This window comes from Leguminivora glycinivorella, chromosome 11 (genome assembly GCF_023078275.1).
Source record: "Leguminivora glycinivorella isolate SPB_JAAS2020 chromosome 11, LegGlyc_1.1, whole genome shotgun sequence".
NCBI lineage: Eukaryota > Metazoa > Arthropoda > Insecta > Lepidoptera > Tortricidae > Leguminivora > Leguminivora glycinivorella.
The window spans coordinates 4,344,791-4,371,129 of record NC_062981.1 but is presented as its reverse complement, the minus strand read 5'-3'; the positions used below and the strand labels follow the sequence as shown (position 1 = coordinate 4,371,129).

General features: G+C 39.1%; 2 protein-coding genes across 2 annotated transcripts; one reads left to right on the top strand and one right to left on the bottom strand.

Moving 5' to 3' along the window:
- Nucleotides 1-519: 519 nt before the first annotated feature.
- Nucleotides 520-16,491, bottom strand: LOC125231114 (fumarylacetoacetase). Its single transcript, XM_048136467.1, has 9 exons — nt 16,262-16,491; nt 15,993-16,103; nt 8,476-8,591; nt 5,527-5,667; nt 4,667-4,764; nt 4,138-4,293; nt 3,183-3,389; nt 2,410-2,558; nt 520-980 (listed from the first exon to the last, which is right to left on the bottom strand). The coding sequence occupies exons 1-9, from the start codon at nt 16,337-16,339 to the stop codon at nt 780-782; spliced, it is 1,257 nt and encodes a 418-aa protein (XP_047992424.1). The 5' UTR covers nt 16,340-16,491; the 3' UTR covers nt 520-779.
- A 160-nt stretch (nt 16,492-16,651) lies between these two features.
- Nucleotides 16,652-18,778, top strand: LOC125231113 (NADPH:adrenodoxin oxidoreductase, mitochondrial). The gene has a single exon (XM_048136466.1). It carries the CDS (start codon nt 17,222-17,224, stop codon nt 18,626-18,628), a length of 1,407 nt encoding a protein of 468 aa, XP_047992423.1. The 5' UTR covers nt 16,652-17,221; the 3' UTR covers nt 18,629-18,778.
- Nucleotides 18,779-26,339: the final 7,561 nt, after the last annotated feature.

The window sequence follows — 26,339 nt, the reverse complement described above, 5'->3', positions numbered from 1 at the left end:
TCTTATGTTTATCATAGAAATATAATCATAGGTCTGTCTGCCTACCTTTTTCTCCAACGTGAAGAAAAAGGACGGCATCAGCCTATGATCATATTTCTATGATAAACATATGATAGTGGACTATCGGCCATAATAACACATGTTATTATGTTTTGGTATTATTTATTGTTAGGTAAATAAAATAAAGAAAATTCAACGTAACATTTATTAATAACATACAAAAGATATATACTATTTGTATAAAAAGTTGCGTCGCCTCGTGTGCGCACTTTCATGCGCAACAGTTGCCCGTGTGCGCGCTCTCTAAGTGTTAGGCCGATAGTCCACTATCTTATGTTTATCATAGAAATATAATCATAGGTCTGTCTGCCTACCTTTTTCTCCAACGTGAAGAAAAAGGACGGCATCAGCCTATGATCATATTTCTATGATAAACATATGATAGTGGACTATCGGCCATAATAACACATGTTATTATGTTTTGGTATTATTTATTGTTAGGTAAATAAAATAAAGAAAATTCAACGTAACATTTATTAATAACATACAAAAGATATATACTATTAGGTACTATTATATTCCACAGGTACACTTAATAAATGTAAATATATCTGGCTAAATGCAGGAAAAAGTAATTAAACATGATTAAAGTTAAGTATAGCCAAGTATACTCTGGCAAAGTGACCTTGTCAGTAGAAAAAGTAGCAAATTTAAATACCAAGAACCTTTAGTATCTTCACTAATTGGCCTTCGAGCGTGTTTCAGTATACATGATTGATTTATTGAGTGAAGGGCTTTGCGGGCAGCAGTTTCCCCTCGCAGCAGCCGAAGCCAACACGCAGTTGTCCGTTGTCGCAGTACCCGCGGAGCACGACAGTGTCGCCATCTTGCAGGAACTTGCGCTCCTGCCCGTTCAGCAGGCGGATCGGCTTGCTGCCCTTCCACGACAGCTCCAGCATGCTGCCGTATGAGTCTGGAGTCTGGGAAATTTATTACAATGATTAAGGTACTGTATTTCCCATCATAGGCATGTGTTCCGGGCCTTTGGGAGGAGTGTGCGGAGTCAAATCCAAGACATACTGTTAGGTTAGATGTTAGAGGTACCCTAAAAGTAAGGGAGTACAGCGATTCTGATGCCCAGGGCCGTGTTATGGGAATATGGGACGCACGCACAGGCAGCACCCGCCCGTAAGGACTAGGTATTGGATAAAAGTGATCAGTGATAGACTAATTACTGGGCTATGCTATAGGTGGGATAAAAAATCACAAGCCTCACAAGCCTGCCTAATGAGACGGATCAATTTTATTTCCAGTGGAACTTAACTCGCCCCTACAAGATGGCCCGCAGAAAAAGCGGCATCTAAAATGGCTCAAGTTCAATACCGGTGTGTCTGTGAGAACTCAAGGGTATCCAGAATCGAGATGTGTTTGGCGTTTTCTATACCGGGTGCCCGGTAATTAATGGACAACCTTTTAACCACCAAGAGGGCACCCTATACTGGTCCAGAAAATCGACTTTAAGGTTTAGTAAAAGTCGCCTGGTTTTCGAGATTTTCACACTTTTTAAAATTTTAGGTAGTATTAAAATTTAAAAAATTGTGAAAATCTCGAAAACCAGGCGACTTTTACTAAACCTTAATGTCGATTTTCTGGACCAGTATAAGGTGCCCTCTTGGTGGTTAAAAGGCCTGTCGCCTGGTTTTCGAGATTTTCACACTTTTTAAAATTTTAATACTAGGTACCTAAAATTTTAAAAAGTGTGAAAATCTCGAAAACCAGGCGACTTTTACTAAACCTTAATGTCGATTTTCTGGACCAGTATAAGGTGCCCTATTGGTGGTTAAAAGGTTGTCCATTAATATCCATTGAAATTTTAAAAAGTGTGAAAATCTCGAAAACCAGGCGACTTTTACTAAACCTTAAAGTCGATTTTCTGGACCAGTATAAGGTGCCCTCTTGGTGGATAAAAGGTTGTCCATTAATTACCGGGCACCCTGTATATGCAGTGGCAGTTATTATTATTTAATTAGTCCCGCCTAAGGGTTACAGTTGTACCTATAGTAAGTACCTACATTCTTCGCAGATAAAAAATGTTTATTGTTAAAGTTTAAAGTTGGGTGCGTGTTAAAAGTTATAGTACGGTCACGGACTTTAATTGTTGATCCACTTCTAGCTCATTTTTATACTGGACACGTCATAAGTCACTTTTGTGGTTTCTATTAAATAAATGGCTCAACGATTAAAGCGTACATTCACCGGCAAAAATAAGTGATGATTTATGTACCTTGTCATATTAACGTCTTGTTTGAAATTTCATAATACGAAATTGTCAACGATTAAAAGCGACAAGGTACAGAAATAATCACTTCTTTATGCCGGTGACTGTAGAAGCATCCTAAATACACTTACTTCCCCACTGATGGTTCCAGAGCCGAGCAGGTCTCCAGGCTTCAGGTTGCAGCCGGTGATGGTCTGCTGAGCCAGCTGCTGTTTCACGGTCCAGTACATGTACTTGAAGTTGGATCGGCAAATGGTAGTGTAAGCTGATGAGTCCTCCGCTAGAAAAAAAAAACAATTTTATACTAACGTACAGTGGTTACGTTATTAGGCACATTTAAAGTTTCACCGAAAAAAAAAACCAGAAGCGGAACTGGCATAGGATTACGCATAACCTCAGGAAATCTGACAGGCTTCATATATAAAATGGTCTTGAAACTTGACCTCATTCTATGCAACTGCTAAGGCCCACTTGCACCAACTACTTAGGGTTAGTGCAGGGCTGTCATCTGTCAAATTCCATATAAAATGGTGGGTTAACCCTCCATTTTCGTTGGTGCAAGTGGCGCTAAATGGTATTAAGCCAATAAGGAGGCAAACTGACATTTTATTCCGCCAGGCGGCGCCTGTGCGAGTGTCTAGGCACTGTCTAGGCATGTCACTGTCATTCGTATGTCAGAGAGAGAAAAAACATATTATCTTCTCGCTCTCACGTATGAAATTCTTTATCTGTGCAATGATTTCAAATGCAAGTGCAATGGACTAATAGGGTGGCGCCATCTGTCATAACCTTTGAGTGTGCCTCCTCATTACACAAATCATTGCACACCAGTTGCGCAAATATCTTTCCTGTTATTTAACTTCATTCAGTAACCAAAAGATGTCAGTGTGTTTAAAATACTTACGTTTCAAGTCCACTTCAAGCTTAATATCAAAGTTGAAGTTATCGCTATGCTTGAGGTACGGGAAGGGCTCCGGGTCTTGCGGGAAGTTGTCGCAGATGAAGGGGCGGAGCGCCTCCACCGTCACTATCCAGGGCGAGATGGAGGTGCCGAGGTTCTTGGACGTGAAGGGACCGAGAGGCACGTACTCCCATTTTTGGATGTCACGGGCTGGAAGAAAGGTTCTCGTTAATTGAGTAAACATTTTTCTCAAGTTTCAAAATTGTAGACAGTTTTCGAACCAGCTCGTTACATACGACCTTCATGAAATAACAAACTCCCTAAAGTAGGTACATAGATATTGTACAGTTTATGGTTCAATCTAATTTGGTAAATAAACTTTCATTACGAATATTAACTGTACATTTTGTAGTCCCTAATGCATGCAGTTTTAAAGTTACTCCAATTTTTCCAAAAGTACAGCTCGAAGTGCATATAAGACTACAGGCACACCTCGGACACTGGCGATCAAATCAAATATATGAAAGAGGCGTTCCTAGCACACAGTTTAAGCTCGTGTAGGTGAACGCGTACCTACTATGCTTGTATAAGTGACATATGACAGGTCGACTGTTCGCGTTTTTGACAGGCGGTAACTGTGAGGTAGCCGAGAGGAGTGGGCGGCACTTTCAGCGGGGAGCAGGAGTGGCCATACTGTATGATAGTAGGTACTCTTTATTATACTGTGCTACAGCTAGGGGTACTCCTGTTCGATAAAAATAAATCCAGAAGTAAACTCTTTACCACTCCAATCATTCATAAGCACGATTCTGAAGATCCTGTCCTCTGCCTCGCGTTGGCCCAAGGCGGTGGGTCTGGGTGGGCCTCCGACGAAGCACCCCATCTCCAGTTCAAAGTCCATGAGACTACATGGACCAAACAAAGCTCCTGTTGCATAATCCCAACGCAAACTCCTTACCACTCCAGTCATTCATAAGTACGAATCCGAAGACCCTGTCCTCTGCTTCCTGGGCAGTAACGCGTTGGCCCAAGGCGGTGGGCGGGCCTCCAACGAAGCACCCCATCTCCAGCTCAAAGTCCATCAGACGACACGGGCCGAAGTGAGGAGCTGCTCCTGTTAGGAAAAAAAACTGGTCACTTTTAGGTCAAGAGTCTTCGGTTGAAAAAAGTTTCCGTATACTTCTTTCAACCGAAGACTCATGTCAGGCACAAGCCGCGACTTAGGATCAGGGTCAGGGTTAAGCCATTAATGGTTCTAGCTAAATTGGTTATTTTGTACCGTATATATGTAACCAATTTAGGACCCTGATGATTGATGGCTCATGGTGATAACTGATAAGTATTAAGTACGCAAATACGAGAGTATTGTCCCTAACTCTGACTATCTTTTCTGCAAAAACAATTATATGCTGGTCTTCTCTACTTTATACCACTTTAAAACATTTTGAAAAAACACTATTACACGTTTTCATTTGCGTATTACTTACCTTCAACTGGCAATGTTTGTCCATAAGGCCTAGTTATAGGTGTCCCCGAAACAACGATGGAGCTCGCCCGTCCGTGATAACCCACCGGAAGGTATTTCCTGCGAACACAAAACAAAAAATAGTTGTAGGACTTGTAGGTAGGTATGTGTAGTAGATACTTGAAAAACTAAGTACCGCTGCTGGGACCTTGTCGCAGACAGAGCCTAAGGTCCTAGCCACTGCAGCCCGTTATCTCGAGTCCATATCTACTCCCACATCTATTAATATTAATTGATTTTAGTTATAAGCTTATTGTTAGTTTTAAGTGTTTGTAACCCATAACTTGCATGCCTGGATTCTCTGTAAATGTAAGTTGGTTAAATAAATAATAAATAAATAATAAACAGAAGAGATGGGACAGTTATCTGTCAGCGTCGCATACAGTTTGATGAGTCGGTCGACTAACTCGAGTCATAATTAAGCAGTCATAAGACATAAGGGAGAAGAGTATTTTTTGTGGTGTCGGGGTGCACCGACCTCGTAAGCAACGACAACGACCCCGCCAAGTTTACGGGCGAGACTTGCTCATGTCGTGTCAAACCTTGCATATCTGCCGCCATCAGTGTTCCCTTTTAGCCACCGCACCCACTACTAATTCCAATAAGGCCTTTTGGGTTGGAAGGTCAGATAGCAGTCGCTTTCTTAAAACTAGTGCCTACGCTTCTTAAATCTCGGGATTAGTTGTCACAGCGGACCCCAGGCTCCCATGAGCCGCGTCAAATGCCGGGACAACGCAAGGAGGATGATGATGATGACATGGTTATAAAATTGCAGTAAATTCTAGTAGGTAGGTAGTCTAGGGAGGGGTAGGCATAACATACCAGTTGGGCATAAGAGCGTTCTCTTTGCTCCGGAACATGATCCCCACGTTGGTAGCGTGGTGGATGGACGAATAGAAATCCGTGTAGTCCCCGATATCCACGGGCACGTGCATTTGAACGAACTTCATATGTACGATGGGCCTGAAAAGATGCAAATGGGGGGTCACTATCAAGTTTACCTTACTTATCGCTAAACGACTATTTCGGCTAGATGTCAGAAAATTTAAATATACAGTCAGTATAAAGTTAATTCAGCTGGGATGACATGAAAGTAGAATACTCAATCAGCAAAAAGTAAATTTAACTGGATGGCTAAGACTTAGAATGAATGAGTAGCGAAACGTCTGGAAATATACATAGTCCGTATGATTAGCATATCTAAAAAGCCAAAAGTGTAGTTAGTTAATTGACGTCAACACATGAACTATTCAGTAGCAAAACGTCCGGAAATATAATGTGTCATCGCCATGGTTTATAAATATGTAACAGAACAGTTCTTATTAACAGTGCGAGAAGGTTTGAATTCTCAAGACACTTAAGCATTTTAAAACCAGACGTTTTGCTAACGGGTCGTTTGGCGTTTATTCTATTTAGCAATAAAAACATTAAACAATCCAGATTTTTTGCTCCCTGACTGTTTAGCGTTCATGTCTGTTTTGTAATACAAACATTCGAAGATGAAGATGTTTTGCAGTTAGATCATTTTAAATTGTTACGTTTTAAGATCCAGACGTTTTGCTAAAGACACATTTAGCATTCATGTCTACGTAGCCATAACACAATCCAGACGTGTCAGTTATATAGTCTTTTAGCGATAAGGTAAATTTTGATAGTGACCCCAAATGGGAGCTTAGCGAAAAAGAGTACAAATAGAATAGAACTATTTTTTAGTACAGGTGGTGCTTTTTTACGCACTAGTGCGAAAAGTGGTTCGTTATATGTCAGGTCGAATCTTCGGAGGGCCATCTGTACTGAAAAACGTCGTACGACACGTGCGAAAAGGAAATTCGGAAGTCGTGTCGATTTAAAACACTCCCTTCGGTCGTGTTTTAATTTATCGCCACTCGTTTCGAACTTCCTTTTTTAAGCACTTGTATCGTAATGTACTATTTCAGTACAGATAGTGCTTTTTTTACGCACTAGTGCGAGAGTGGTTCGTTATATGTCAGGTCGAAACTTCGGAGGGCCATCTGTACTGAAAAACGTCGCACGATACACGTGCTAAATGGAAATTCGGAACACGTGTCGATTTAAAACACTCCCTTCGGTCGTGTTTTTTACGCACTTGTATCGTAATGTACTATTTCACAATGGTAGCAAAATTATTTCCACCTTGGGCAAACACTTACTTAACAATCGCTCACTAACACTCAGGATGCTATTTCAGAATCCCTCGTTACGCTCAGGATTCAATTATAGAATCCTTCGCTTCGTTCAGGATTCAATTTACGCCCTCGCTGTAAATACATAATTTTGCTCCCTCGTGCAATTTTTTTATCATAGCAACACTTACTTTTCTCTGTGATCAGAACACTGTTCTGTGGATCAGAATGTCAAAATAGTTGCCACATGTTGAGCGGTTTACATAGACAAATATAAAAATATTGCAAATTATTGTGCAATATTTTTATACCAAGTAATTTGAGTGAAAATTTAATTGAATAATGAATAATACAGCGCGTAAACCTAATAAGGGCGATAAATGAAACCAGGCATATAATTCAATATTGTTATCATTAATTGAGAGGTGTTTTTGAGTTACTCTTAATCTTCACCCCATAATGAATTTTTGAAAAAAATCCCAGCAGCAATGTACTGTAAACGTTGTTGCGATGACAATCAATGACAACTGTCAACGAGCGTTAAAAGCGAGTGTGTTTGCATTACGTTGCGGGCCGAATTAATTTGTATGGATAAAAAAAATATTTCAATTTTAAGTAAGAGTTATCTAATTCCATTTTTTATGTCCTATACTCACCACCGTTAAGAGGTTCGCCCGTATTAGGTTTACACCCTGTATAAAAACCCGAATATAATTAGCTCATGTCTTAGAGTGGACATCTTTCAGTTGTCATCGCCCGATGATGATGATGATAATGGACAACCTTTTTATACTGGTCCAGAAAATCGACTTTAAGGTTTAGTAAAAGTCGCCTGGATTTCGAGATTTTCACACTTTCTAAAATTTCAATGGATATTAATGGACAACCTTTTAACCACCAATTAAGAGGGCACCTTATACTGGTCCAGAAAATCGACATTAAGGTTTAGTAAAAGTCGCCTGGTTTTCGAGATTTTCACACTTTTTGAAATTTTAGGTAGTATTAAAATTTTAAAAAGTGTGAAAATCTCGAAAACCAGGCGACTTTTACTAAACCTTAAAATCGATTTTCTGGACCAGTATAAGGTGCCCTCTTGGTGGTTAAAAGGTTGTCCATTAATTACCGGGCACCCTGTATATGCTTATAACATTGAACTACTATACATGTACTAGCTTATAACTACACTTTTGCCGAAAATATCAATAAATAGATGCAACCATTTGAAACGACTAAGGGCCCGCGCACACGGATGCAACAGTTGCACGGCGACATGTTTTGTCTCTGTCGTCGCTCCTTGGACGCACGACAGAGACAAAAAATGTCGCCGTGCAACTGTTGCATCCGTGTGCGCGGAGCGTAATCGACTGTTATGGTGCTCCCACACCACACTGGCTGTTATAAGGGTTCGCACCCACGGGGGACACAGTTGCTCGGCGACTTTCGTATTTGTATGAAAAGTTGCGTCGCCTCGTGTGCGCACTTTCATACTAGGCCATGGTCGCGACAAAAAAGTCACTGGCAACAGTTGCCCGTGTGCGCGCTCTCTTAATGTTATATGACAGCCCAGTACCATTAGTCGAAATTGTATGCATTATGTTGAAACTTGCTATCAAAAGTAGACACATACCGTTTGATGTCTGAAGCGCTGAATAAAACTTTAGTCCTAATGAGTCTCTGGAGTGTCTCTCTCGCTTCCAACCAATGTGCTTTGGAAAGGCCCATAAAAGCATTGAGGCTCTCTTGCTGAAAGTTAAAAAGCATGTATTTTAATTAGACTTATATTGACCGGGATATAGACCGTGATTACCTTTTTGATTTTGTCGAGCTCCCGATATTTCGACGCAGTTGCATGCATTTATGATCACGGAAAACATGCAACTGCGGCGAAATATCGGGAACTCGACAAAAATCAAAAAATTGGTTGTCTGTAAAGTCGGTTTACGGACGGTAGTTTGACGTGATAACGTGAAACATTACAGTAGTATAGACAGGGGCGGCCCACTCCGCGATTCTATCGCCACGCTACAAAGTACATGCTGGCGGCCGCGAGTTCGCGGCCTAATCAGGGGTGGCGCGCGCGTAAAATATTTTTCAGTACAGATGGTCGTTTTTTTACGCACTAGTTCGAGAAGAGGTTCATTATATGCCAGGTCGAAACTTCGGAGGCTCATCTGTACTGAAAAACGTCGTACGATACACGTGCGAAAAGGAAATTCGTAACTCGTGTCGATTTAAAACACTCCCTCCGGTCGTGTTTTAATTTATCGCCACTCGTTTCGAACTTCCTTTTTTACGCACTTGTATCGTAATGTACTATTTCAGTACAGATGGTCGTTTTTTTACGCACTAGTTCGAGAAGTGGTTCATTATATGCCAGGTCGAAACTTCGGAGGCTCATCTGTACTGAAAAACGTCGTATGATACACGTGCGAAAAGGAAATTCATAACTCGTGTCGATTTAAAACACTCCCTTCGGTCGTGTTTTAATTTATCGTCACTCGTTTCGAACTTCCTTTTTTACGCACTTGTATCGTTACGTAATGTACTATTTCAGTACAGATGGTGTTTTTTTACGACGATGGTGTTTAAAACGACCATCTGTACTGAAAAATATTTTTCAGTATAGATGGTGTTTTTTTTACGTAGACGCATTGATGATTTAATTTAATTATAAATTGCGAAATCGCGCGGCCCTGCCGCTGCCGGCAAATTGACACGATGGCAGATTCTAAACTGGGTCAACCCATCGTAAACGAGTTCCTCGCTTTTCTGCAAGAGAAAAATAAACTGCTGCTGGAAGGAGCGATGGATGCGGCGACTGCTGTTCAGATGTCTTCGCGTCTTGTAGCGAAGAAAGTGTTGTGTGAGTTCCTTGGAATAGGCGGCACCTATGTACCTCACCGAAGAGGAGACGAAACTGGGAAGAAGAGCCTGGAGGACATAATAAGATCCTCAAAGACTTCAACGACCGGATTCCGGAGTTTGTGGCGACGGATATCTTCAACATTTCGTCGTACAATCCGGACAACGTCGACGTCAGATGCTTGTTTAAGGAAATCGTGGCCCTGAGAACAAGTTTAACCGAAATGGATACGAAGTTTGAAGCTAGCCTATATAATTACTATTTCTGAGTTACGTGAAGAAATAAAATGTTTGCGAATTGCCCCAACTCAGGCAGCGGCTTCAAATTTCAAGTCTCATAATCGACCTGCTGACAAGTCGGTTTGTTTGCCTGTTGCCGGCGCAGTAAAATGTGTCGCACGCGTCGATCCGCCGCCCGCGCGCCCCCCGCGCGTCCGGCCGCCATATGTCCCAACGAACTCGCGTCAGCGTGCATATGCTGACGTCGTCGGTGAGTCCGTCGCAACGAACCGGGTAAATGCACCTGTAAAGGTATCACGGGCTCCTATTGTGGAAAAGTCTGCCCGCACCACTGTGGATGAGGAGGGATTCACATTGGTGCAAAAGAAGAGCAAGGCGCGCAGGGCGCCTCGTAAGACTATGTGTGGCAATGCGGAACCAGTGAATTCAGGTCTACGGATTGCTACGCCGAGTAGGGCGCTCTACGTGTCGCGCTTACACTACTCCGCCGGGGCTGATGAGGTGGTGACAGGTAGAGTACGTTCGCCAGAAGACTGGTTACACGCTGAGAGTGTTCCAGCTACAGTCGCGCCACTTTAAAGAAAACGGAAGACTTATGGGGAACATCAGTTAAAGTAATTAGTCATGTCATAGATATAATAGCACCTTACTTGGCCGTAATATATAATATTTCAATTTCACAAGGCACCTTTCCAGATCTTATGAAATGTAGCAAAGTCATACCGCTTTTTAAATCGGGTGATTCGAGTGATATAACCAATTTCCGTCCCATATCAATACTTCCTGTACTAAGTAAAGTCTTTGAGAAGCTAATGTTAAATGATCTACTGGGACACTTCAACAGACATAGATTACTTACAAGCAAACAGTTCGGTTTCACAAGGGGCCGTTCCACGACCGATGCTGCTTCGGTACTCATTAAACATATATATAATTTTTGGGAAAATTCTTGTGATGCAATTGGCATATTTTGTGATCTTTCAAAAGCCTTTGATTGTGTGGATCATGGGAACGCTCATTTTGAAATTAGAACACTATGGTTTGTCTATAAATGCCCTAAACTTTATGTCTTCTTACCTTAGCAATAGAACACAAACAGTAGTTGTTAACAAAACTCGCTCTAGCGGGACTGTAGTCCAATTAGGAGTGCCACAAGGCTCAATTTTAGGTCCATTCCTGTTTTTGGTTTATATAAATGATTTGCCATGTATAGTGAAAAACTTTTGTGAAATAGTACTTTTTGCTGATGATACATCACTGCTTTTTAATGTTGACCGAAAATCTACGGATTACAATGTAATTAATAGCACGTTAGCTGATGTACTGCAGTGGTTTACTGTCAACAATTTACTTCTTAATTCTAAGAAAACCAAATGTATTCGATTTTCTCTGCCGAATGTTAAACCAATCGATACAAAAATACTTTTGAATGATGAATGCTTAGAGATGGTAGATACAACACTGTTTCTTGGTTTAACATTGGACAAAAATCTACAATGGAGTCCTCATATAAAGAAACTAGCAAGCAAATTAAGTTCAGCCGCATACGCCGTTAGGAGAATCAGGCAACTGACTAATGTTGAGACAGCTCGCCTAGTGTATCATAGTTATTTTCACAGTGTAATGTCATACGGTATTCTGGTTTGGGGCAAAGCAGCTGACATACAGACTATCTTTGTATTACAAAAGAGAGCCATTCGTTCTATTTACAACTTAGGAACACGTGAATCAGTAAGAGAACTCTTCAAAGAAATTAATATCTTAACTGTAGCTTCCCAATACATTTATGATAGTATAATTTATGTTGTTAAGAATTTAGACTGTTTCACTAAGAATTCTGATATCCATAATTATAACACTAGAAACAAAAATAAGCTTGCCATAAAGAAGTTTCGTGTCCGTAAAGTACAGAAGTCATTTGTTGGGCAATGCATTCATTTTTATAATAAGTTACCTGACACTGCTTTGAGATTACCCCTCCCAGCTCTTAAGAACTACTTAAAAAAATCATTGATGTTAAAGGCTTATTACAGAGTCGAGGACTATTTGACAGACAAACATGCATGGCCCGAACCAGAAACTACAAAAAACGAATAGCAATTAAAATAATTGTATTATGTATAGAGGACACAGTTCAGATAAGAAAGCACATCAAATATTTTATATTTTATGTTGTGTAGGTAAATTACATATTTAATGATATTGAGATTCATATTATCTTTTTCTTCTATGACAATTTGATATGTTTTCTCTGAAGATTGAAATTGATTTCCATAGAGTACCTAGTCTGTTCATATTCTTTGATGAATACTTTTGTATGTTAAATTGTATGTTGTTATTTAATGCATGTTAATTATAAGATGTAATGTTTTGAAAAGAAGTTGCCCGCCGAGTTTCTTGCCGGTCCCATAGTGGATACCCCCCTCCCAACTGAGGGGGGGACTGAAATCTTCTCGAGGCTGAGGCGTAGGGTTAGAGCCGGCGTAGCTTTATTTGACGTTCATATGCGCATTGTAATATGCCTACTTGAAAAATAAATATTTCATTTTCATTTCATTTTCATTTTCATTTTCATTATGGGCACTTCAGCTCGTTCGTGGTGCGCGTGCCGCGGCCGCTGCGGGACACCATCGCGAGCGCAGACTTCTGGCCGAAGGGCGTGGTGTGTCGCCGGTTCCGGGGCAACCTGCCGAACCCTACGCCATGTCAGACGACGCAACGGAGCCACGCTGTTACGTCGTCGCCTAAATAGAATAGTTTTTTTTCGTCTGTTTTTAATCTGTTTTTTACTATTTTATGTGCTATACCTATTTATTTTATTTTTTAGTTTCACAGTGCCTTGGTTTTACTGTTATGCTGTGTAACTTATTTGAATAATAAATAAATAATATATATCCTATTTAACCCTGCTACTCCCCGCTATCTTAAAAATCGCTTTAGTTATCTATGTTCTACTAGGTGCGCCCAGAATTTAATTCTTTCTGTCCCCTCCTCTACTTCAAGATTCTATAATCATTCTTTTACTTTTCAAGCTGTGCGACTTTGGAATTCCCTACCTCATGACATAAGACGTGCTCAGTCTCCTAACTCTTTCAAGAGACTACTTAAACTCCATTTTTTATCTCTTCCGTAATATTTTTGTCTGATTACTCCTTCTAAATAACCTGGTACTGTTATATGTGTATTTATTTATATATATTTTATTTATATATTTATGCATTTAGTTATTTATCTTTATATTATGTATATGTATGTTTATGTATGTTAATTTTTTTGTTTATATTGTGCGATAAGTTTATTTCTTCGAATTTGCTGACACCTACTGACATTATGTAAATTTATCAATTTCCGCTACCTTAAGGTTGTCTGGAAGAAATCGCTCTTTAGTGATAAGACCGCCTGTTGTTTACCTTTGTTCGTGTTGCTTCCTTGTTTTGTATTGTTGTATTTTATCAAGGTGTGCAATAAAGAGTATTGTATTGTATTGTAATATATATGTATTATATTCACAATACATAATGTACATGGGTACAAACAACAAGAATGGGTACACTTTAACACATACACACACGCACACACATACACACACACACACACACACACACACACACACACACACACACACGCGCGTGTGCACGCACGCACACACAAACACACACACACACACACACACACACACGCGCGCGGACGCACGCACACACACACACACACACACACACACGCGGACGCACGCACGCAAACACGCACTCGATTGTATATTACTGTTACTTTTACTTTGGCTTAGTTTGCAACTAATAATGTCTCTTATTACATAATGTTTTAGACATATGGAAGAAATTGATACTTGTAGCACAGGTTCTCCTATTGCAAGTATCAAAGTCTCATAATTTTGTGTATCGTTTAACTATTCTATTGTAAAATAGTTGTTAAGTGATTTAAGACTAATAAATACTTTAAAAAAAAAAATTAAGAAAAAAAAACCGCCTTCCTTTGGGGTTCTGGTGATAAATACTTTCAAATGTTGGATTATGTTATCAATTCGTCTGTATATTTTTTAATGTTATTCGATATCTCCGTCATTTCTGAACCAATTTTGAAATCTGGATGATTCTGAAGTACTTACAGATGAGAATGATTATCAGAACGGAACTCTAACCAGGGGCGGCTCACTCTTCATCAGCAGTTCCACTGCACCAAATGTCACTGTTCTGGACGTAAGTGCATGCTGTTCTTATAAAAATACCAAAGTCACTATAAGTGTGCCGTTCAAATTGAGGAGTTCCGTTCTGACCATCATCAGCAATTCCACTGCACCAAATATCACTGTTCTGGACGTAAGTGCATGCTGTTCTTATAAAAATACCAAAGTCACTATAAGTGTGCCGTTCAGATTTGAGGAGTTCCATTCTGACCATCATCAGGAGTTCCACTGCACCAAATGTCACTGTTCCGTACGTAAATGCATGCTGTTCCTTTAAAAACACAAAAATCACCATATGTATGCCTTTCAGATTTGAGGAGTTCCCTCGATTTCTCCAGGATCCCATCATCAGAACTGGGTTCTGAGAAAAATGGGACCAATCTGTATGCATATACATTCAATCAAAAAAAAAATTTCAAAATCGGTCTAGTAACGACGGAGATATCGAGGAACAAACATTAAAAAAAAAAAAAAAAAAAAAAAAAAAAAAAAAAAAAAACCATACAGACGACTTGATAACCCCTTCCTTTGAGATTTGGAAGGCGGTTAAAAAAACTTAAAAAAGCTCCCATGATCCGTGGCGAACGTAGGGATGACGCAAGGAAGAGAACAAGTTCATTAGGATTATTGAGAGGAAGAGGATCATTGGAGTAGGGGCGGCAACGCGCATGTAACACCGTTGGAGGTATAGGCGTCTGTAGGATAGGGTGTCTGCTTGTTATCAGGCCGTATTGCTTGTTTGATGTGGCCCTTTGGAAAGTGTGGATCTATATCGCCCTTCATAATTATAGGGGTGTCATATGTGCGTTATCAACCCTGAGAATAGTACCGTTTACTGTTATCTTTAAACAGCAGTAACGTAAGAAGATAATCGAGATAATAAATATATTAAAAAAAACCGGCCAAGTGCGAGTCGGACTCGCCCACCGAGGGTTCCGTACAAACTTTCTTTCAAACTACCTAGTAAAAATAATCTCATATTTTCATATAACTCTAATGACTTGACTAGAAGACAAAAGTATAGGCACTAATGAGTATTATTGTGTATATAGCGCCATCTCCCGGTCAATTTGCTAACTAATTTGCGCGACATGGTTTTTCAAGGATAATTCTTTATAATGTTAACCGATTTAAACAGTTTTTACTTTATTGGACAGAAGATGGTTTACGTAACATCTCGTATTAATTTGAAGTACGATGTGCATCCGCAAGGGTGGGTAATCTGAAAAGTTTTTTATGAATAAAAAAAAAGTATTCAAAATACAAACACGATTATATTTTTCCTGTAATATTTAGCATAAAACCAATGTTTACTAAAATTTTCATAATTTTTCGTTGGTAAACTTCGGAGATAAGGGGGGGGGAACGGTATTTTTTTTTACATTTTCCTTCAAAATTCATTTTTTTTCCACAACAAAAAAATATATAAAAAATAGCTTATTTACGTTCAATTTGAGCTCTTTCCAACGATACCCCACTTGACCTAGTATCTTGAAATTTACAGTTTGCCCCCCTTTCATTTTGGCCATTTTCTACAATTAAAATTAATATATTAAAAAAAATTATACTTTCTATTTGTAGAGGTTTACAATGTTCACAACTATTCCAAATTTCAAGTTGATAGCATTAGTAGTTCTCGAGATATTTAGGAATGTGACAGACGGACAGACAGACGGACAGAGTCGCACCATAAGGGTTCCTGTTGTACCTTTTTGGTACGGAACCCTAAAAATAGAATATTTAATAACACTTAATGTCGTTAACATACAAGATATCATTTCAATTCATTACGCAATTTGCAAAAGCCGGTAAACAACTGATTAACATACAAGTTACTTTACCTTAAAAACATGTTGTTGATCCTTTAGAAGCGGTCCGTCGAAGTATTTAGCGATGTGATTTAAATCTATAACATGTGCTCCATAAGCTACTCCAATATGCTTCTCAGTTTCCTGCAACCATACAATACTAACAATTAAAAACCTACCAAATTAAAAAGTTCATGACAAACCTTCAATTTCACTAGCAGCTATGGACTTTCTAATTTAGTCGTGCTATGGAAAGGCAAAACAAAACTAAAGGTCACATTCTTTAAGCAAAATAGACTTACATTGAGAGGGCCGGTAAAGACTCCGTATGGTAGATTTTCAATGGGAAAATCATTAGGTTTGTCTGTGTTTCCTTCCATTGTAGATTAATAATAATTTTAACTTGACTGTCTGCTCCGCTATATGAATGCAACTGTGTACACGTACTGATAGCAGAGATGCGGGTTATAAAATGGTTTTATAGTGGGTTTGTCGGTATGGAAATAAGGTAAATGAGCCGGTTTAGCGGCTGGACTTGACTATAACTACTTTACACGAGTAGATTATTTTCAAGGTCAATGTTAAGCTCGTGTGATCTTTTTAAGTTTCCATGGCTAATGGAATGTCGTTGCTATGCTGAGTGAAAGTGTAGCAATTGCTGATAAGAATGACTACATATAGGTACCTATTCTAATGTAATAGGTTGGTGTGTAGGTGTAGTAGATATGCTATTTTCCAAATTGTAACTCCTACTATCACTACTTGGTAACTAGGGTAGGTGTAGCACAATGACCCTATCTCATTTGAGTTGAGAAACTTCTTAGTACTTCAATAAGCACTCACTTGCAATTGCAATAAAATGTAAGTAAGTTCTTTGTTCTTATTGAATTTTACAAATACCTAATTCCATCTAAGATACCTGTAATAAGTTTTATTCCATTGTGTAACGAAAATAAAACAAAAGGACATCGATGTGATTCGGACTTTTACAACACTTTCATTGGTCTGGCAAGAGGCAAGGAAAAAAAATCAAAACGTCAAAAAAAGTTAGGTTGTTTATTTACAAAGTCAAATAGAAATTCGTATAAGTAAAAATGTTAAAAAACGATTTGGTATTTATATATTACAATTCATGCGGAATTTGAAGAAACAGAATCAAATCAAGATTTTATACGTCGTCGCTTTTCGAAAGTAGCAGGATTTCGAGTACGAAACGAAGTTAAATTTTATTGATAAGTGAGTACTACTTGCATGAGTACAAAATGAGTACCAAATTAAGAATGTTTACAAGGATGATGTCCTCGAGTACAAGAGTGCCTCAAGTTTGCATTGTTGGGGCGGGCCCCGCGGGTTTCTACGCGGCCATGCGTCTGACCAAGAAGCTCGCCAACGTCCACGTAGATATCATAGAGAAGCTGCCTGTGCCCTTCGGACTGATAAGGTACGGAGTCGCGCCAGACCATCCCGAGGTCAAAAACGTCATCAACCAGTTCACTAAAGTCGCCCAACAGGATAACGTGAATTTTTATGGAAATATTACAGTTGGTAAAGATGTGACACTGCCTCAGTTAAGACAAAATTACGACGCTGTTTTATTGACGTATGGCGCTGAAGAAGATAAGGAATTGGGTATTCAAAATGAAGATGCTAGGAATGTGATTGCAGCAAGGAATTTTGTTGGATGGTATAATGGACTTCCTAGTGATAAAGACCTTCAAGTAGACTTATCGAATGACACTGCTGCTGTTCTCGGACAGGGGAATGTAGCACTAGATGTTGCCAGAATACTGCTGTCACCAATAGACAAGTTGAAGAAAACAGACATAACACAACATGCACTTGATGCTTTAGCTGAATCTAAGATCAGAAACCTATATTTGATTGGACGTAGAGGCCCTTTGCAGGTAGCTTTTACGATTAAAGAATTACGAGAGCAGCTGAAGATGAAGGATTGTAGCACAATTTGGAGAGAGAGCGACTTTGCAGGTGTTGCAGATGTAGTAGCTAATCTTCCTCGTCCACGTAAACGACTGACGGAACTTATGCTAAAATCTTTAGAAGAGAACAAATTAAAGAAAGAGGACACAAATAGTAAAAGATTATATCCAATATTTCTTCGAAGCCCTAATAAATTTATAACTGATAAAGATAATGTAGTAAAAGGGATTGAACTATTTGAAAATAGATTGTATGGGAAAGGCAATGTTGAAGAGCAAAAGTGTGTTTCTACTAATGAAATGGAGTTACTAGATTGTGGTTTAGCTTTGAGAAGTATCGGATATAAAAGTGTCAGTATTGATGAGGAGCTAGAGTTACTTCCTCAGGGGATGGTGAATAATGATAAAGGAAGGATTTGGGACGCCCATCCTCGGCTGGCTAAGATGTATGCAGCGGGATGGTTAGGAACTGGGCCTGTCGGAGTAATACTTCACACCATGGGCAATGCATTTCAAGTTGCTAACATGATGTATGAAGATCTTAGCAAGTTACCGAGGAGCAGAGCCCGAGGTGGATTCGAAGAAATTAAAAGGATCTTACGGAATGAAATTGTTGATTGGGAAGGTTGGAGTAAGATTGATCGATATGAGATAGAGCAGGGTAAGAAAATGGGCAAGCCGAGGGAGAAAATTTGTGATATTGGCAAAATGATGGAAATTGCTTATTCTTAATGACGCTATGGATTCTATAAAGAATGATTTTTATAAATGCAATAAAAATAGTTTACTTTGAACTTACTTCTTATGTTATTTGTTGATAATTATAATTAGATCAATTTTACATGTATTATTCTAAAAGTTATTATATTTTTGTTAATAACAGCTCTCTTTTATTACTACTGCCTGTGCTCATGATACAATACAACAGCGGTGGGGCGTGAAAATTTTCGTTGGTAAAGCCGGAGGAGTTTTTGGAATCTGTTTTGTATGGACTTCTACAGATACTAGAGAATTTTAGGGAACCCGTTGGGAATCGAGTTGTATTGACGCTCCGCCACTGCAATACAATCACATTATTAATCGCTCCGCTGTGGAATGAGCTCCCTGCTGAGGTATTCAGGTATTCCCGATGAACTACAGTATGTACAGTATGGGGTTCTTCAAAAATGGAGTGTACAAGTTTCTAATGGGTCGGCAACGCGCATGTGACACCCCTGAGTTGCAGGCGTTCATAGGTTGCGGTGACCGCATTCCATCAGGCGGACCGTATGCCTGTTTGCCACCGACATGGTATAAACACGTGGTATTAACATCAATATCACTACTATATTATACAGTCTGACCAAAAAGAGTAGAACTTAAAAAGTGGCAACATCATAGTGTTGTCCCGTTTTCTCACACATTGATTTGAAAGTTATGACACTACAATGTAGCCACTTTTTACTTTCTACTCTTTTTGGTCATACTGTACCTAAATAGGATTGTTACTAAATACTCACTGGCTACTTAGAAAATCCGCCCGGTACTCCTAAAACTTTTGTGTAAGGGACTATCCACACACAGGCGACGCATGTCCTGAGACGCGGAACGGACGTCAGCGCCACGCCGCCCGAATGTAATTCAAAAAACGTCTTCTCAGTACATTTTGTATAGTAAGGACGCGCGAGGGACGCGCAAGGACGTCGCTTGGCGCGCCCCAGGCGACGCGTCGATTGGCGCGCACCGCGCCGCCTGGGGGCGCGTCTTAAGTCCTTCCTATACAAAATGTACTGAGGGAACGTTTTTTAAATTACATTCAGGCGGCGTGGCGCTGACGTCCGTTCCGCGTCTCAGGACATGCGTCGCCTGTGTGAGGATGGTCCCTAAGATGTAGCTAGGGTTCTTAAATAAAAGGTTAGCAATCAAACCAAATATTATTTGCAAACATTTATTGCGAACTCCAGTTTTAAAGTGGAAGACGCGTCTACGCTTACACTTAGCTTAAAGTATTTGTGGTGTTCTATACAAAAAGATCCCCTTGCAATAAGGGCCCTTTTTCTACGGAAAAGCACATTTATCCTCAACAATACCTACAATTCTGCAGTAAAAACTGTTTCAAATCGCTAAAATAAATACATTCAGCTACAATTATTAATAATAAATTCCATGTCGAACATTCGTTTATTGTTATTTTATAGTAAACAAAAATCGTGTCCATTTTTCGTGATCAGGCAAGTATGGTCGCGCGATAAGTGATAAAACATCTGGCCGTCCCTATCGCACTATTTGTAAGTGCGATAGGGACGGCCAAATGTTTTATCATTTATCGCGCGACCATACTTGCCTGCCAGGGCGCCCGGCATAATCAATTAAAGCTTGACCAGTAATATATGACTATTGTCAGGAGGGCGCTGTTGTTCTGATGTATGGAGTGACAGTTCAGTTTATTATGAAGAAAATAGTTCTAGTGAAATTCCGCAACATGGCGCGTAGTCATATATTTCTGGTCAGGCTTTACTGAGGGACTACATCGAAAATAGAAATTTGGTTGTCTGCCTCGTTGTTTCTATTTTACCTTGTACATTTGAGCGATACAGGCAAAACGAAATTCGTAGCGGTCAAGGAAATCAAAAAAGAAACACACACACACACCTTTATATTGACAAGGCGATTATGCGTGTTCAGATATTTTTGCGCGCGGCGGCCGTTGAGATATATCTGATGGTGACTGTAGGGGCATTCCATGACATGCAATTCTTCTAATACTTTTGAAGACGCTAAGAAAGCGAAGTTGTGCCTGAGAACCTTTCATGACTTGGTTAACCAATTGGCAGTATTTTCTCGAGCTTTACGGATTTGATTAATATAGCTGTCATACAAGGTAAAAGCATGTCGTAAGCGACTTTCTCGTGGAATCCCCTGTACTGTACGATCAATATTTTATATTCAATTCGCAATTTCTTGAAATTACTTACTTATAGTTTTTAACTAATCAATTCCAAAAGGAACCTTAGGTATTCCTTAGTAGTTTGAAGGTGGATTTCGTTTTGCCTGTTTAGCTGTGGAGACTCTTTTCAAGTTACTGATAGTGCCTGACTTCGTAAATGAATGTAGATTTGAGAGAAAATGCATGTATGTGTTTTACATTGAACTAATGCAACATATAGTATGCTTATTTAACATATAACAATGACTATTCATAATGGAATCAGTAAATACCACTGTAAACAAGCGTTAATTACATTAAAAGTAGCTAATAGTCGGGTCCACACATACCAAGGCACGTCAGGCAATGTAGACCTGCCTCAACCGAGGCAAGTTGCTCGCGCACTGCCTTGGACGAGGCACCTGCCGCGCGAAACCGTGCCTTGCTCTGTTTGGACCTCGCTAAGCATGACTTGCAACCTTGTGGTAAAAATGCCTTATTAATGACTTAAGTGCACTAAAATTCGGCAGTTTAAAAAACCATTATCAAAAAATATGAATGCTCTATAGTTTAATTACAGGGTGATTACACTATGCATTACAATTCTAAACATATAATTACATCTTAATATTATGACATTGTTATTTTACTTGGATTTTAAAAAGAAATGGACGTGAAATATTTAATCCGTTATCCATACAAGTTCATTTGCAAAATGGAGTGCAACATCTGCGGACATTGCGGGGAAGCGGGTCACACTTTCAAAGAATGTCCAAAAAAGGACAAACCTCCGAAATGTGCAACCTGTCCGCACTTCAAGAAACCGAACGACCATCAAACAGGCGACCCCGACTGCCCAGCGAGACAAATGGCTGAGAAAAGATTCATAAATTCTGTAGACTATGAAGGCGCTTAGGAGCGCCTCTTAACATATTTTCATAGTACTTTTTATTCCCATTAGATTATCCTTCTTATGTATAATATGATCTTGCTCCACCTAGACAATTTTCTGTGTCAGAGTCTAAAGTATACGATGTCGCGGCTCTCAAACAAATTTCTGGCTCTGCTGGAACCCACTGACAATTTTAGCAATTTAAATAACTCTACAGAACCTTATTTTAACATACTTAAGTCACGTAATGCATGCAATTTGTCACTAATGAAGCATAAACAAACTTGAAAATGATTTACGTAAATTTGACTTTGACCCTGTTTATTAAAATTCTGCTGATATAGGAAATAGCATGTTATACTTTAGTAAAAATGTGTATTAAGCTAAATTACTTAACACAAGAAAAACACGTATTACTCATATACACCTATGTAGCTATGTTTATTGTATGACGTAGGTACGATGATACATAAATTTTGCTTATGGTTGTAAATTAATTAATTACCTAGTTGAGAACCTGCTGTAATATGTTTTTTGTTTATTTATAATTAAAATAATTAGCTTTATTATAGTGAATAATTAATAATAATTTACCAATTAAGTCCTTGCTATTGCCTGAAACACAGGAACTATCCTAGCTCAGGCATTTGTATAAATCATCCCTTATAAAATTCTTAGTCTTTAAGAAAAACCAGTGTACACTTATGTTATTCATAATATTATTTCTATTTCTATTTAATTTTAAGCATTTCTGTTTAATTTATTCTAACAGCAGGGACAAAAGGACTCCTTCTCGGATCTTAAGCTTATTCCTTTCTTGGGAGCAGATTGCAAGTACTATTAAGTCCCAATAACTGTTAATACTTAATCGTCCCACACTTCATTACACCACTGGGATTAAGGATGGTGTTAATTTAGGCACTTAATATGTTTATAATAAATTATAAGAAAATAGATCATGACTGTCGAATAAGTTGCCTTCTATAGTTATTTGTTTTACAAAGGGGCAAAGTTGTTGTTTACCCGCACGTGCCAAAATTGATACCCGAGCAAGCGAAAGATTCCAATATTGAACCGCGAGCGTAGCGAGTGGTTCAATAAGTGGAATCTTGAGCGTTGCGAGGGTTTCAAGGCACGAAGGTTAAACAAACTTTGCCACCGAGTGAAACACAAAATTTTTCACCACACCAACACGAACAAAATACTAACTGTAAAACATCAAACTAAATCAAATTCAACAATTTATCCAATAATTATGATTCAAAATCATCATTTATAGGTAAATTCTACCAGTCAAATTAAGACATCAAGTTAAAATTTGTATGAAATTACTTTGCACTCTTGTGGATAAAATGCAATTTTGCTATCTGTTTTCGAATAGCAAAGTAAAAGACCCCTTATTCCTTAGAGCGCTCATCAATTTCACGAAACGGCCATCGATAGATGGCGTTGGCGCTCGGTACGCGAGCACCTGCAACTCAACGCGCGTTTCAACGCAGACACGAATAATCTTGATAGTTTTGAATTAAATTGCTAATAACATAATTTTCAATTTTATATGGGGACTCTTTATTTAATTTCATATTCATGGTATAGTATGGTAGTAGTAAATAAGGTATATGAATGTAGTAAAAGTATAGTATTAGTCTACATGTACATATATAAATTCAGGTTTCCTAATTGATTGATTCAACAACCAACACCGCTGAGCCGAAACAACGAAAGCTAGAAAGTCGAAATTTGTATAGATTGCATTAACAAAATTTCGAAGAGATAAGAATCGATTATGAAAATTTACACCCCTAGTAGAGGGAAAAATGGGGTGAAAGTTTGTAGCGGGATCAATTTGTTTTTATTTTATTAGGAAAATTTTAGTTAGGAACTTGAAATTGGAGAATAGTTTAATAGTGATTTATGTTTTTTAGGGTTCCGTAGTCAACTAGGAACTCTTATAGTTTCGCCATGTCTGTCTGTCCATCCGTCCGTCCGTCCGTCCGTCCGTACGCGGATAATCTCAGTAACCGTAAGCACTAGAAAGCTGAAATTTAGTAACAATATGTATATCAATCACGTCAACAAAGTGCAAAAATAAAAAATGGAAAAAAATGTTTTATTAGGGTACCCCCCCCCCCCTACATGTAAAGTGGGGGCTGATTTTTTTTTTCATTCCATTCCCAACGTGTGATATATTTTTGGATAGGTATTTAAAAATGAATAAGGGTTTACTAAGATCGTTTTTTGATAATATTAATATTTACGGAAATTATCACAGTTATAGTGACTTTCATATTTTTATAAGAACAGCATGCACTTACGTCCAGAGCAGTGACATTTGGTGCATTGGAACTGCTCATGATGTGTCACTTTTTAACCGTCGCCTCAAATCTGAGAGATTTGAGGCGAGGTTCTCAATTCGTCTGTATGTTTATTTATTTTTTTCATTTTTTTATGTTTGTTCCTCGATATCTCCGTTGTTACTGGACCGATTTAAAAAAAAAATTGAATGTATATGAATACAGATAAAAAAAAAGTAGTAGATAAAAAAAAATATCTGCTCCCTCTTTACATGTAGGGGTACCCTAATAAAACATTTATTATTATTAACGACCTTCCACATATTTATAATGAGCCCAAACATGATGGGGTTATGATGAGGAGAATAGCAGTTCTGTTGATCACCTCCTGACTCCATCATGAGAACTTGGACCTCGTCTAGTTCGATGGTGCTCGTCAGCCCAAATCTAATGAGCCCGAACATGATGGGGTTATGATGAGGAGAATAGCAGTTCTGTTGGCCACCTCCTGACTCCATCATGAGACCCTGGACCTCATCTAGTTCGATGGTGCTCGTCAGCCCAAATCTAATGAGCCCAAACATGATGGGGTTATGATGAGGAGAATAGCAGTTCTGTTGACCACCTCCTGACTCCATCATGAGACCTTGGACCTCATCTAGTTCGATGGTGCTCGTCAGCCCAAATCTAATGAGCCCGAACATGATGGGGTTATGATGAGGAGAATAGCAGTTCTGTTGGCCACCTCCTGACCCCGTCATGAGACCTTGGACCTCATCTAGTTCGATGGCGCTCGTCAGCCCAAATCTAATGAGCCCAAACATGATGGGGTTATGATGAGGAGAATAGCAGTTCTGTTGACCACCTCCTGACTCCATCATGAGACCCTGGACCTCATCTAGTTCGATGGTGCTCGTCAGCCCAAATCTAATGAGCCCAAACATGATGGGGTTATGATGAGGAGAATAGCAGTTCTGTTGACCACCTCCTGACTCCATCATGAGACCTTGGACCTCATCTAGTTCGATGGTGCTCGTCAGCCCAAATCTAATGAGCCCGAACATGATGGGGTTATGATGAGGAGAATAGCAGTTCTGTTGGCCACCTCCTGACCCCGTCATGAGACCTTGGACCTCATCTAGTTCGATGGTGCTCGTCAGCCCAAATCTAATGAGCCCAAACATAATGGGGTTATGATGAGGAGAATAGCAGTTCTGTTGACCACCTCCTGACTCCATCATGAGACCTTGGACCTCATCTAGTTCGATGGTGCTCGTCAGCCCAAATCTAATGAGCCCAAATATGATGGGGTTATGATGAGGAGAATAGCAGTTCTGTTGACCTCCTCCTGACTCCATCATGAGACCTTGGACCTCATTTAGATCGATGGTGCTCATCAGCCCAAATCTAATGAGCCCAAACATGGTGGAGTTATGATAAGTAGAATAGCAGTTCTGTTGAACATCTTCTGCCTGACTCCATCATCATGAGAACCAGAACCTCATCCTGGTCCCAAAATATAATAATAATTCAAACTCTCAACAAACTTCACGTATAACTTAAAATCCAAAATCATATGAAAAGCATGTCGAATGCTAAAATTGCATAAGGTGTAAAAAGGATCAAGATTTGTTTAGTCGCAGTTTACGGCACTTCTCGGAACTATCGCGCTGCTTACGAAAGCTAGGTGCGCCGGACGATCAAACGCAGATCCGTTGTCTTCGAGCGCTCGGCGCAGACTGAGCGGGCTCGCGTTAGCACAGTGTCTTTTATTCGAATTTTAGGTGTTTTAAAAACATATCTATCGACAGAAAGGTATGTCTTATATGTATGATTTTTTTCTTATAGGTCAATAAGAAGTTCTAGTTTAGGATAATATCATTTAAGAGTTACAAAAAATGCAGGAATCGCAGGAAAAATACATAATGTAAACCTCTTTTTATCGAAAAAATGGGGAGGATACGGAAGGTTATTTATCCACCATTTCAAGTAAATCTTAAAATGTCAAAGTATTAGCTAACTCGTACAGGATATAACAAATAGGATTGTGATCATTTATTACCCCAAATAACATTTTTAACAGCACAATCACGATTCTAAACGAGCTATTCCACTACGAAATTTGAAAACGTCTTCCGAAAAAACTGATTTTTCGGAAGTATAAAAAGACATATTTTAAAGTAGTACCAATTGACTTTCTAGCTTAAGATATTTTCTTTTAGGAACATTATCATTTTTTTAATAATCATTTATAGTTTCTTTATAATTTTGAATGAAAAAGGTTCTATTTTGCAAAAAACGCTCGTCTTTAGGAATAAGGCCTCTTAGTGGTGAAAAATAAATGGTTGAGTC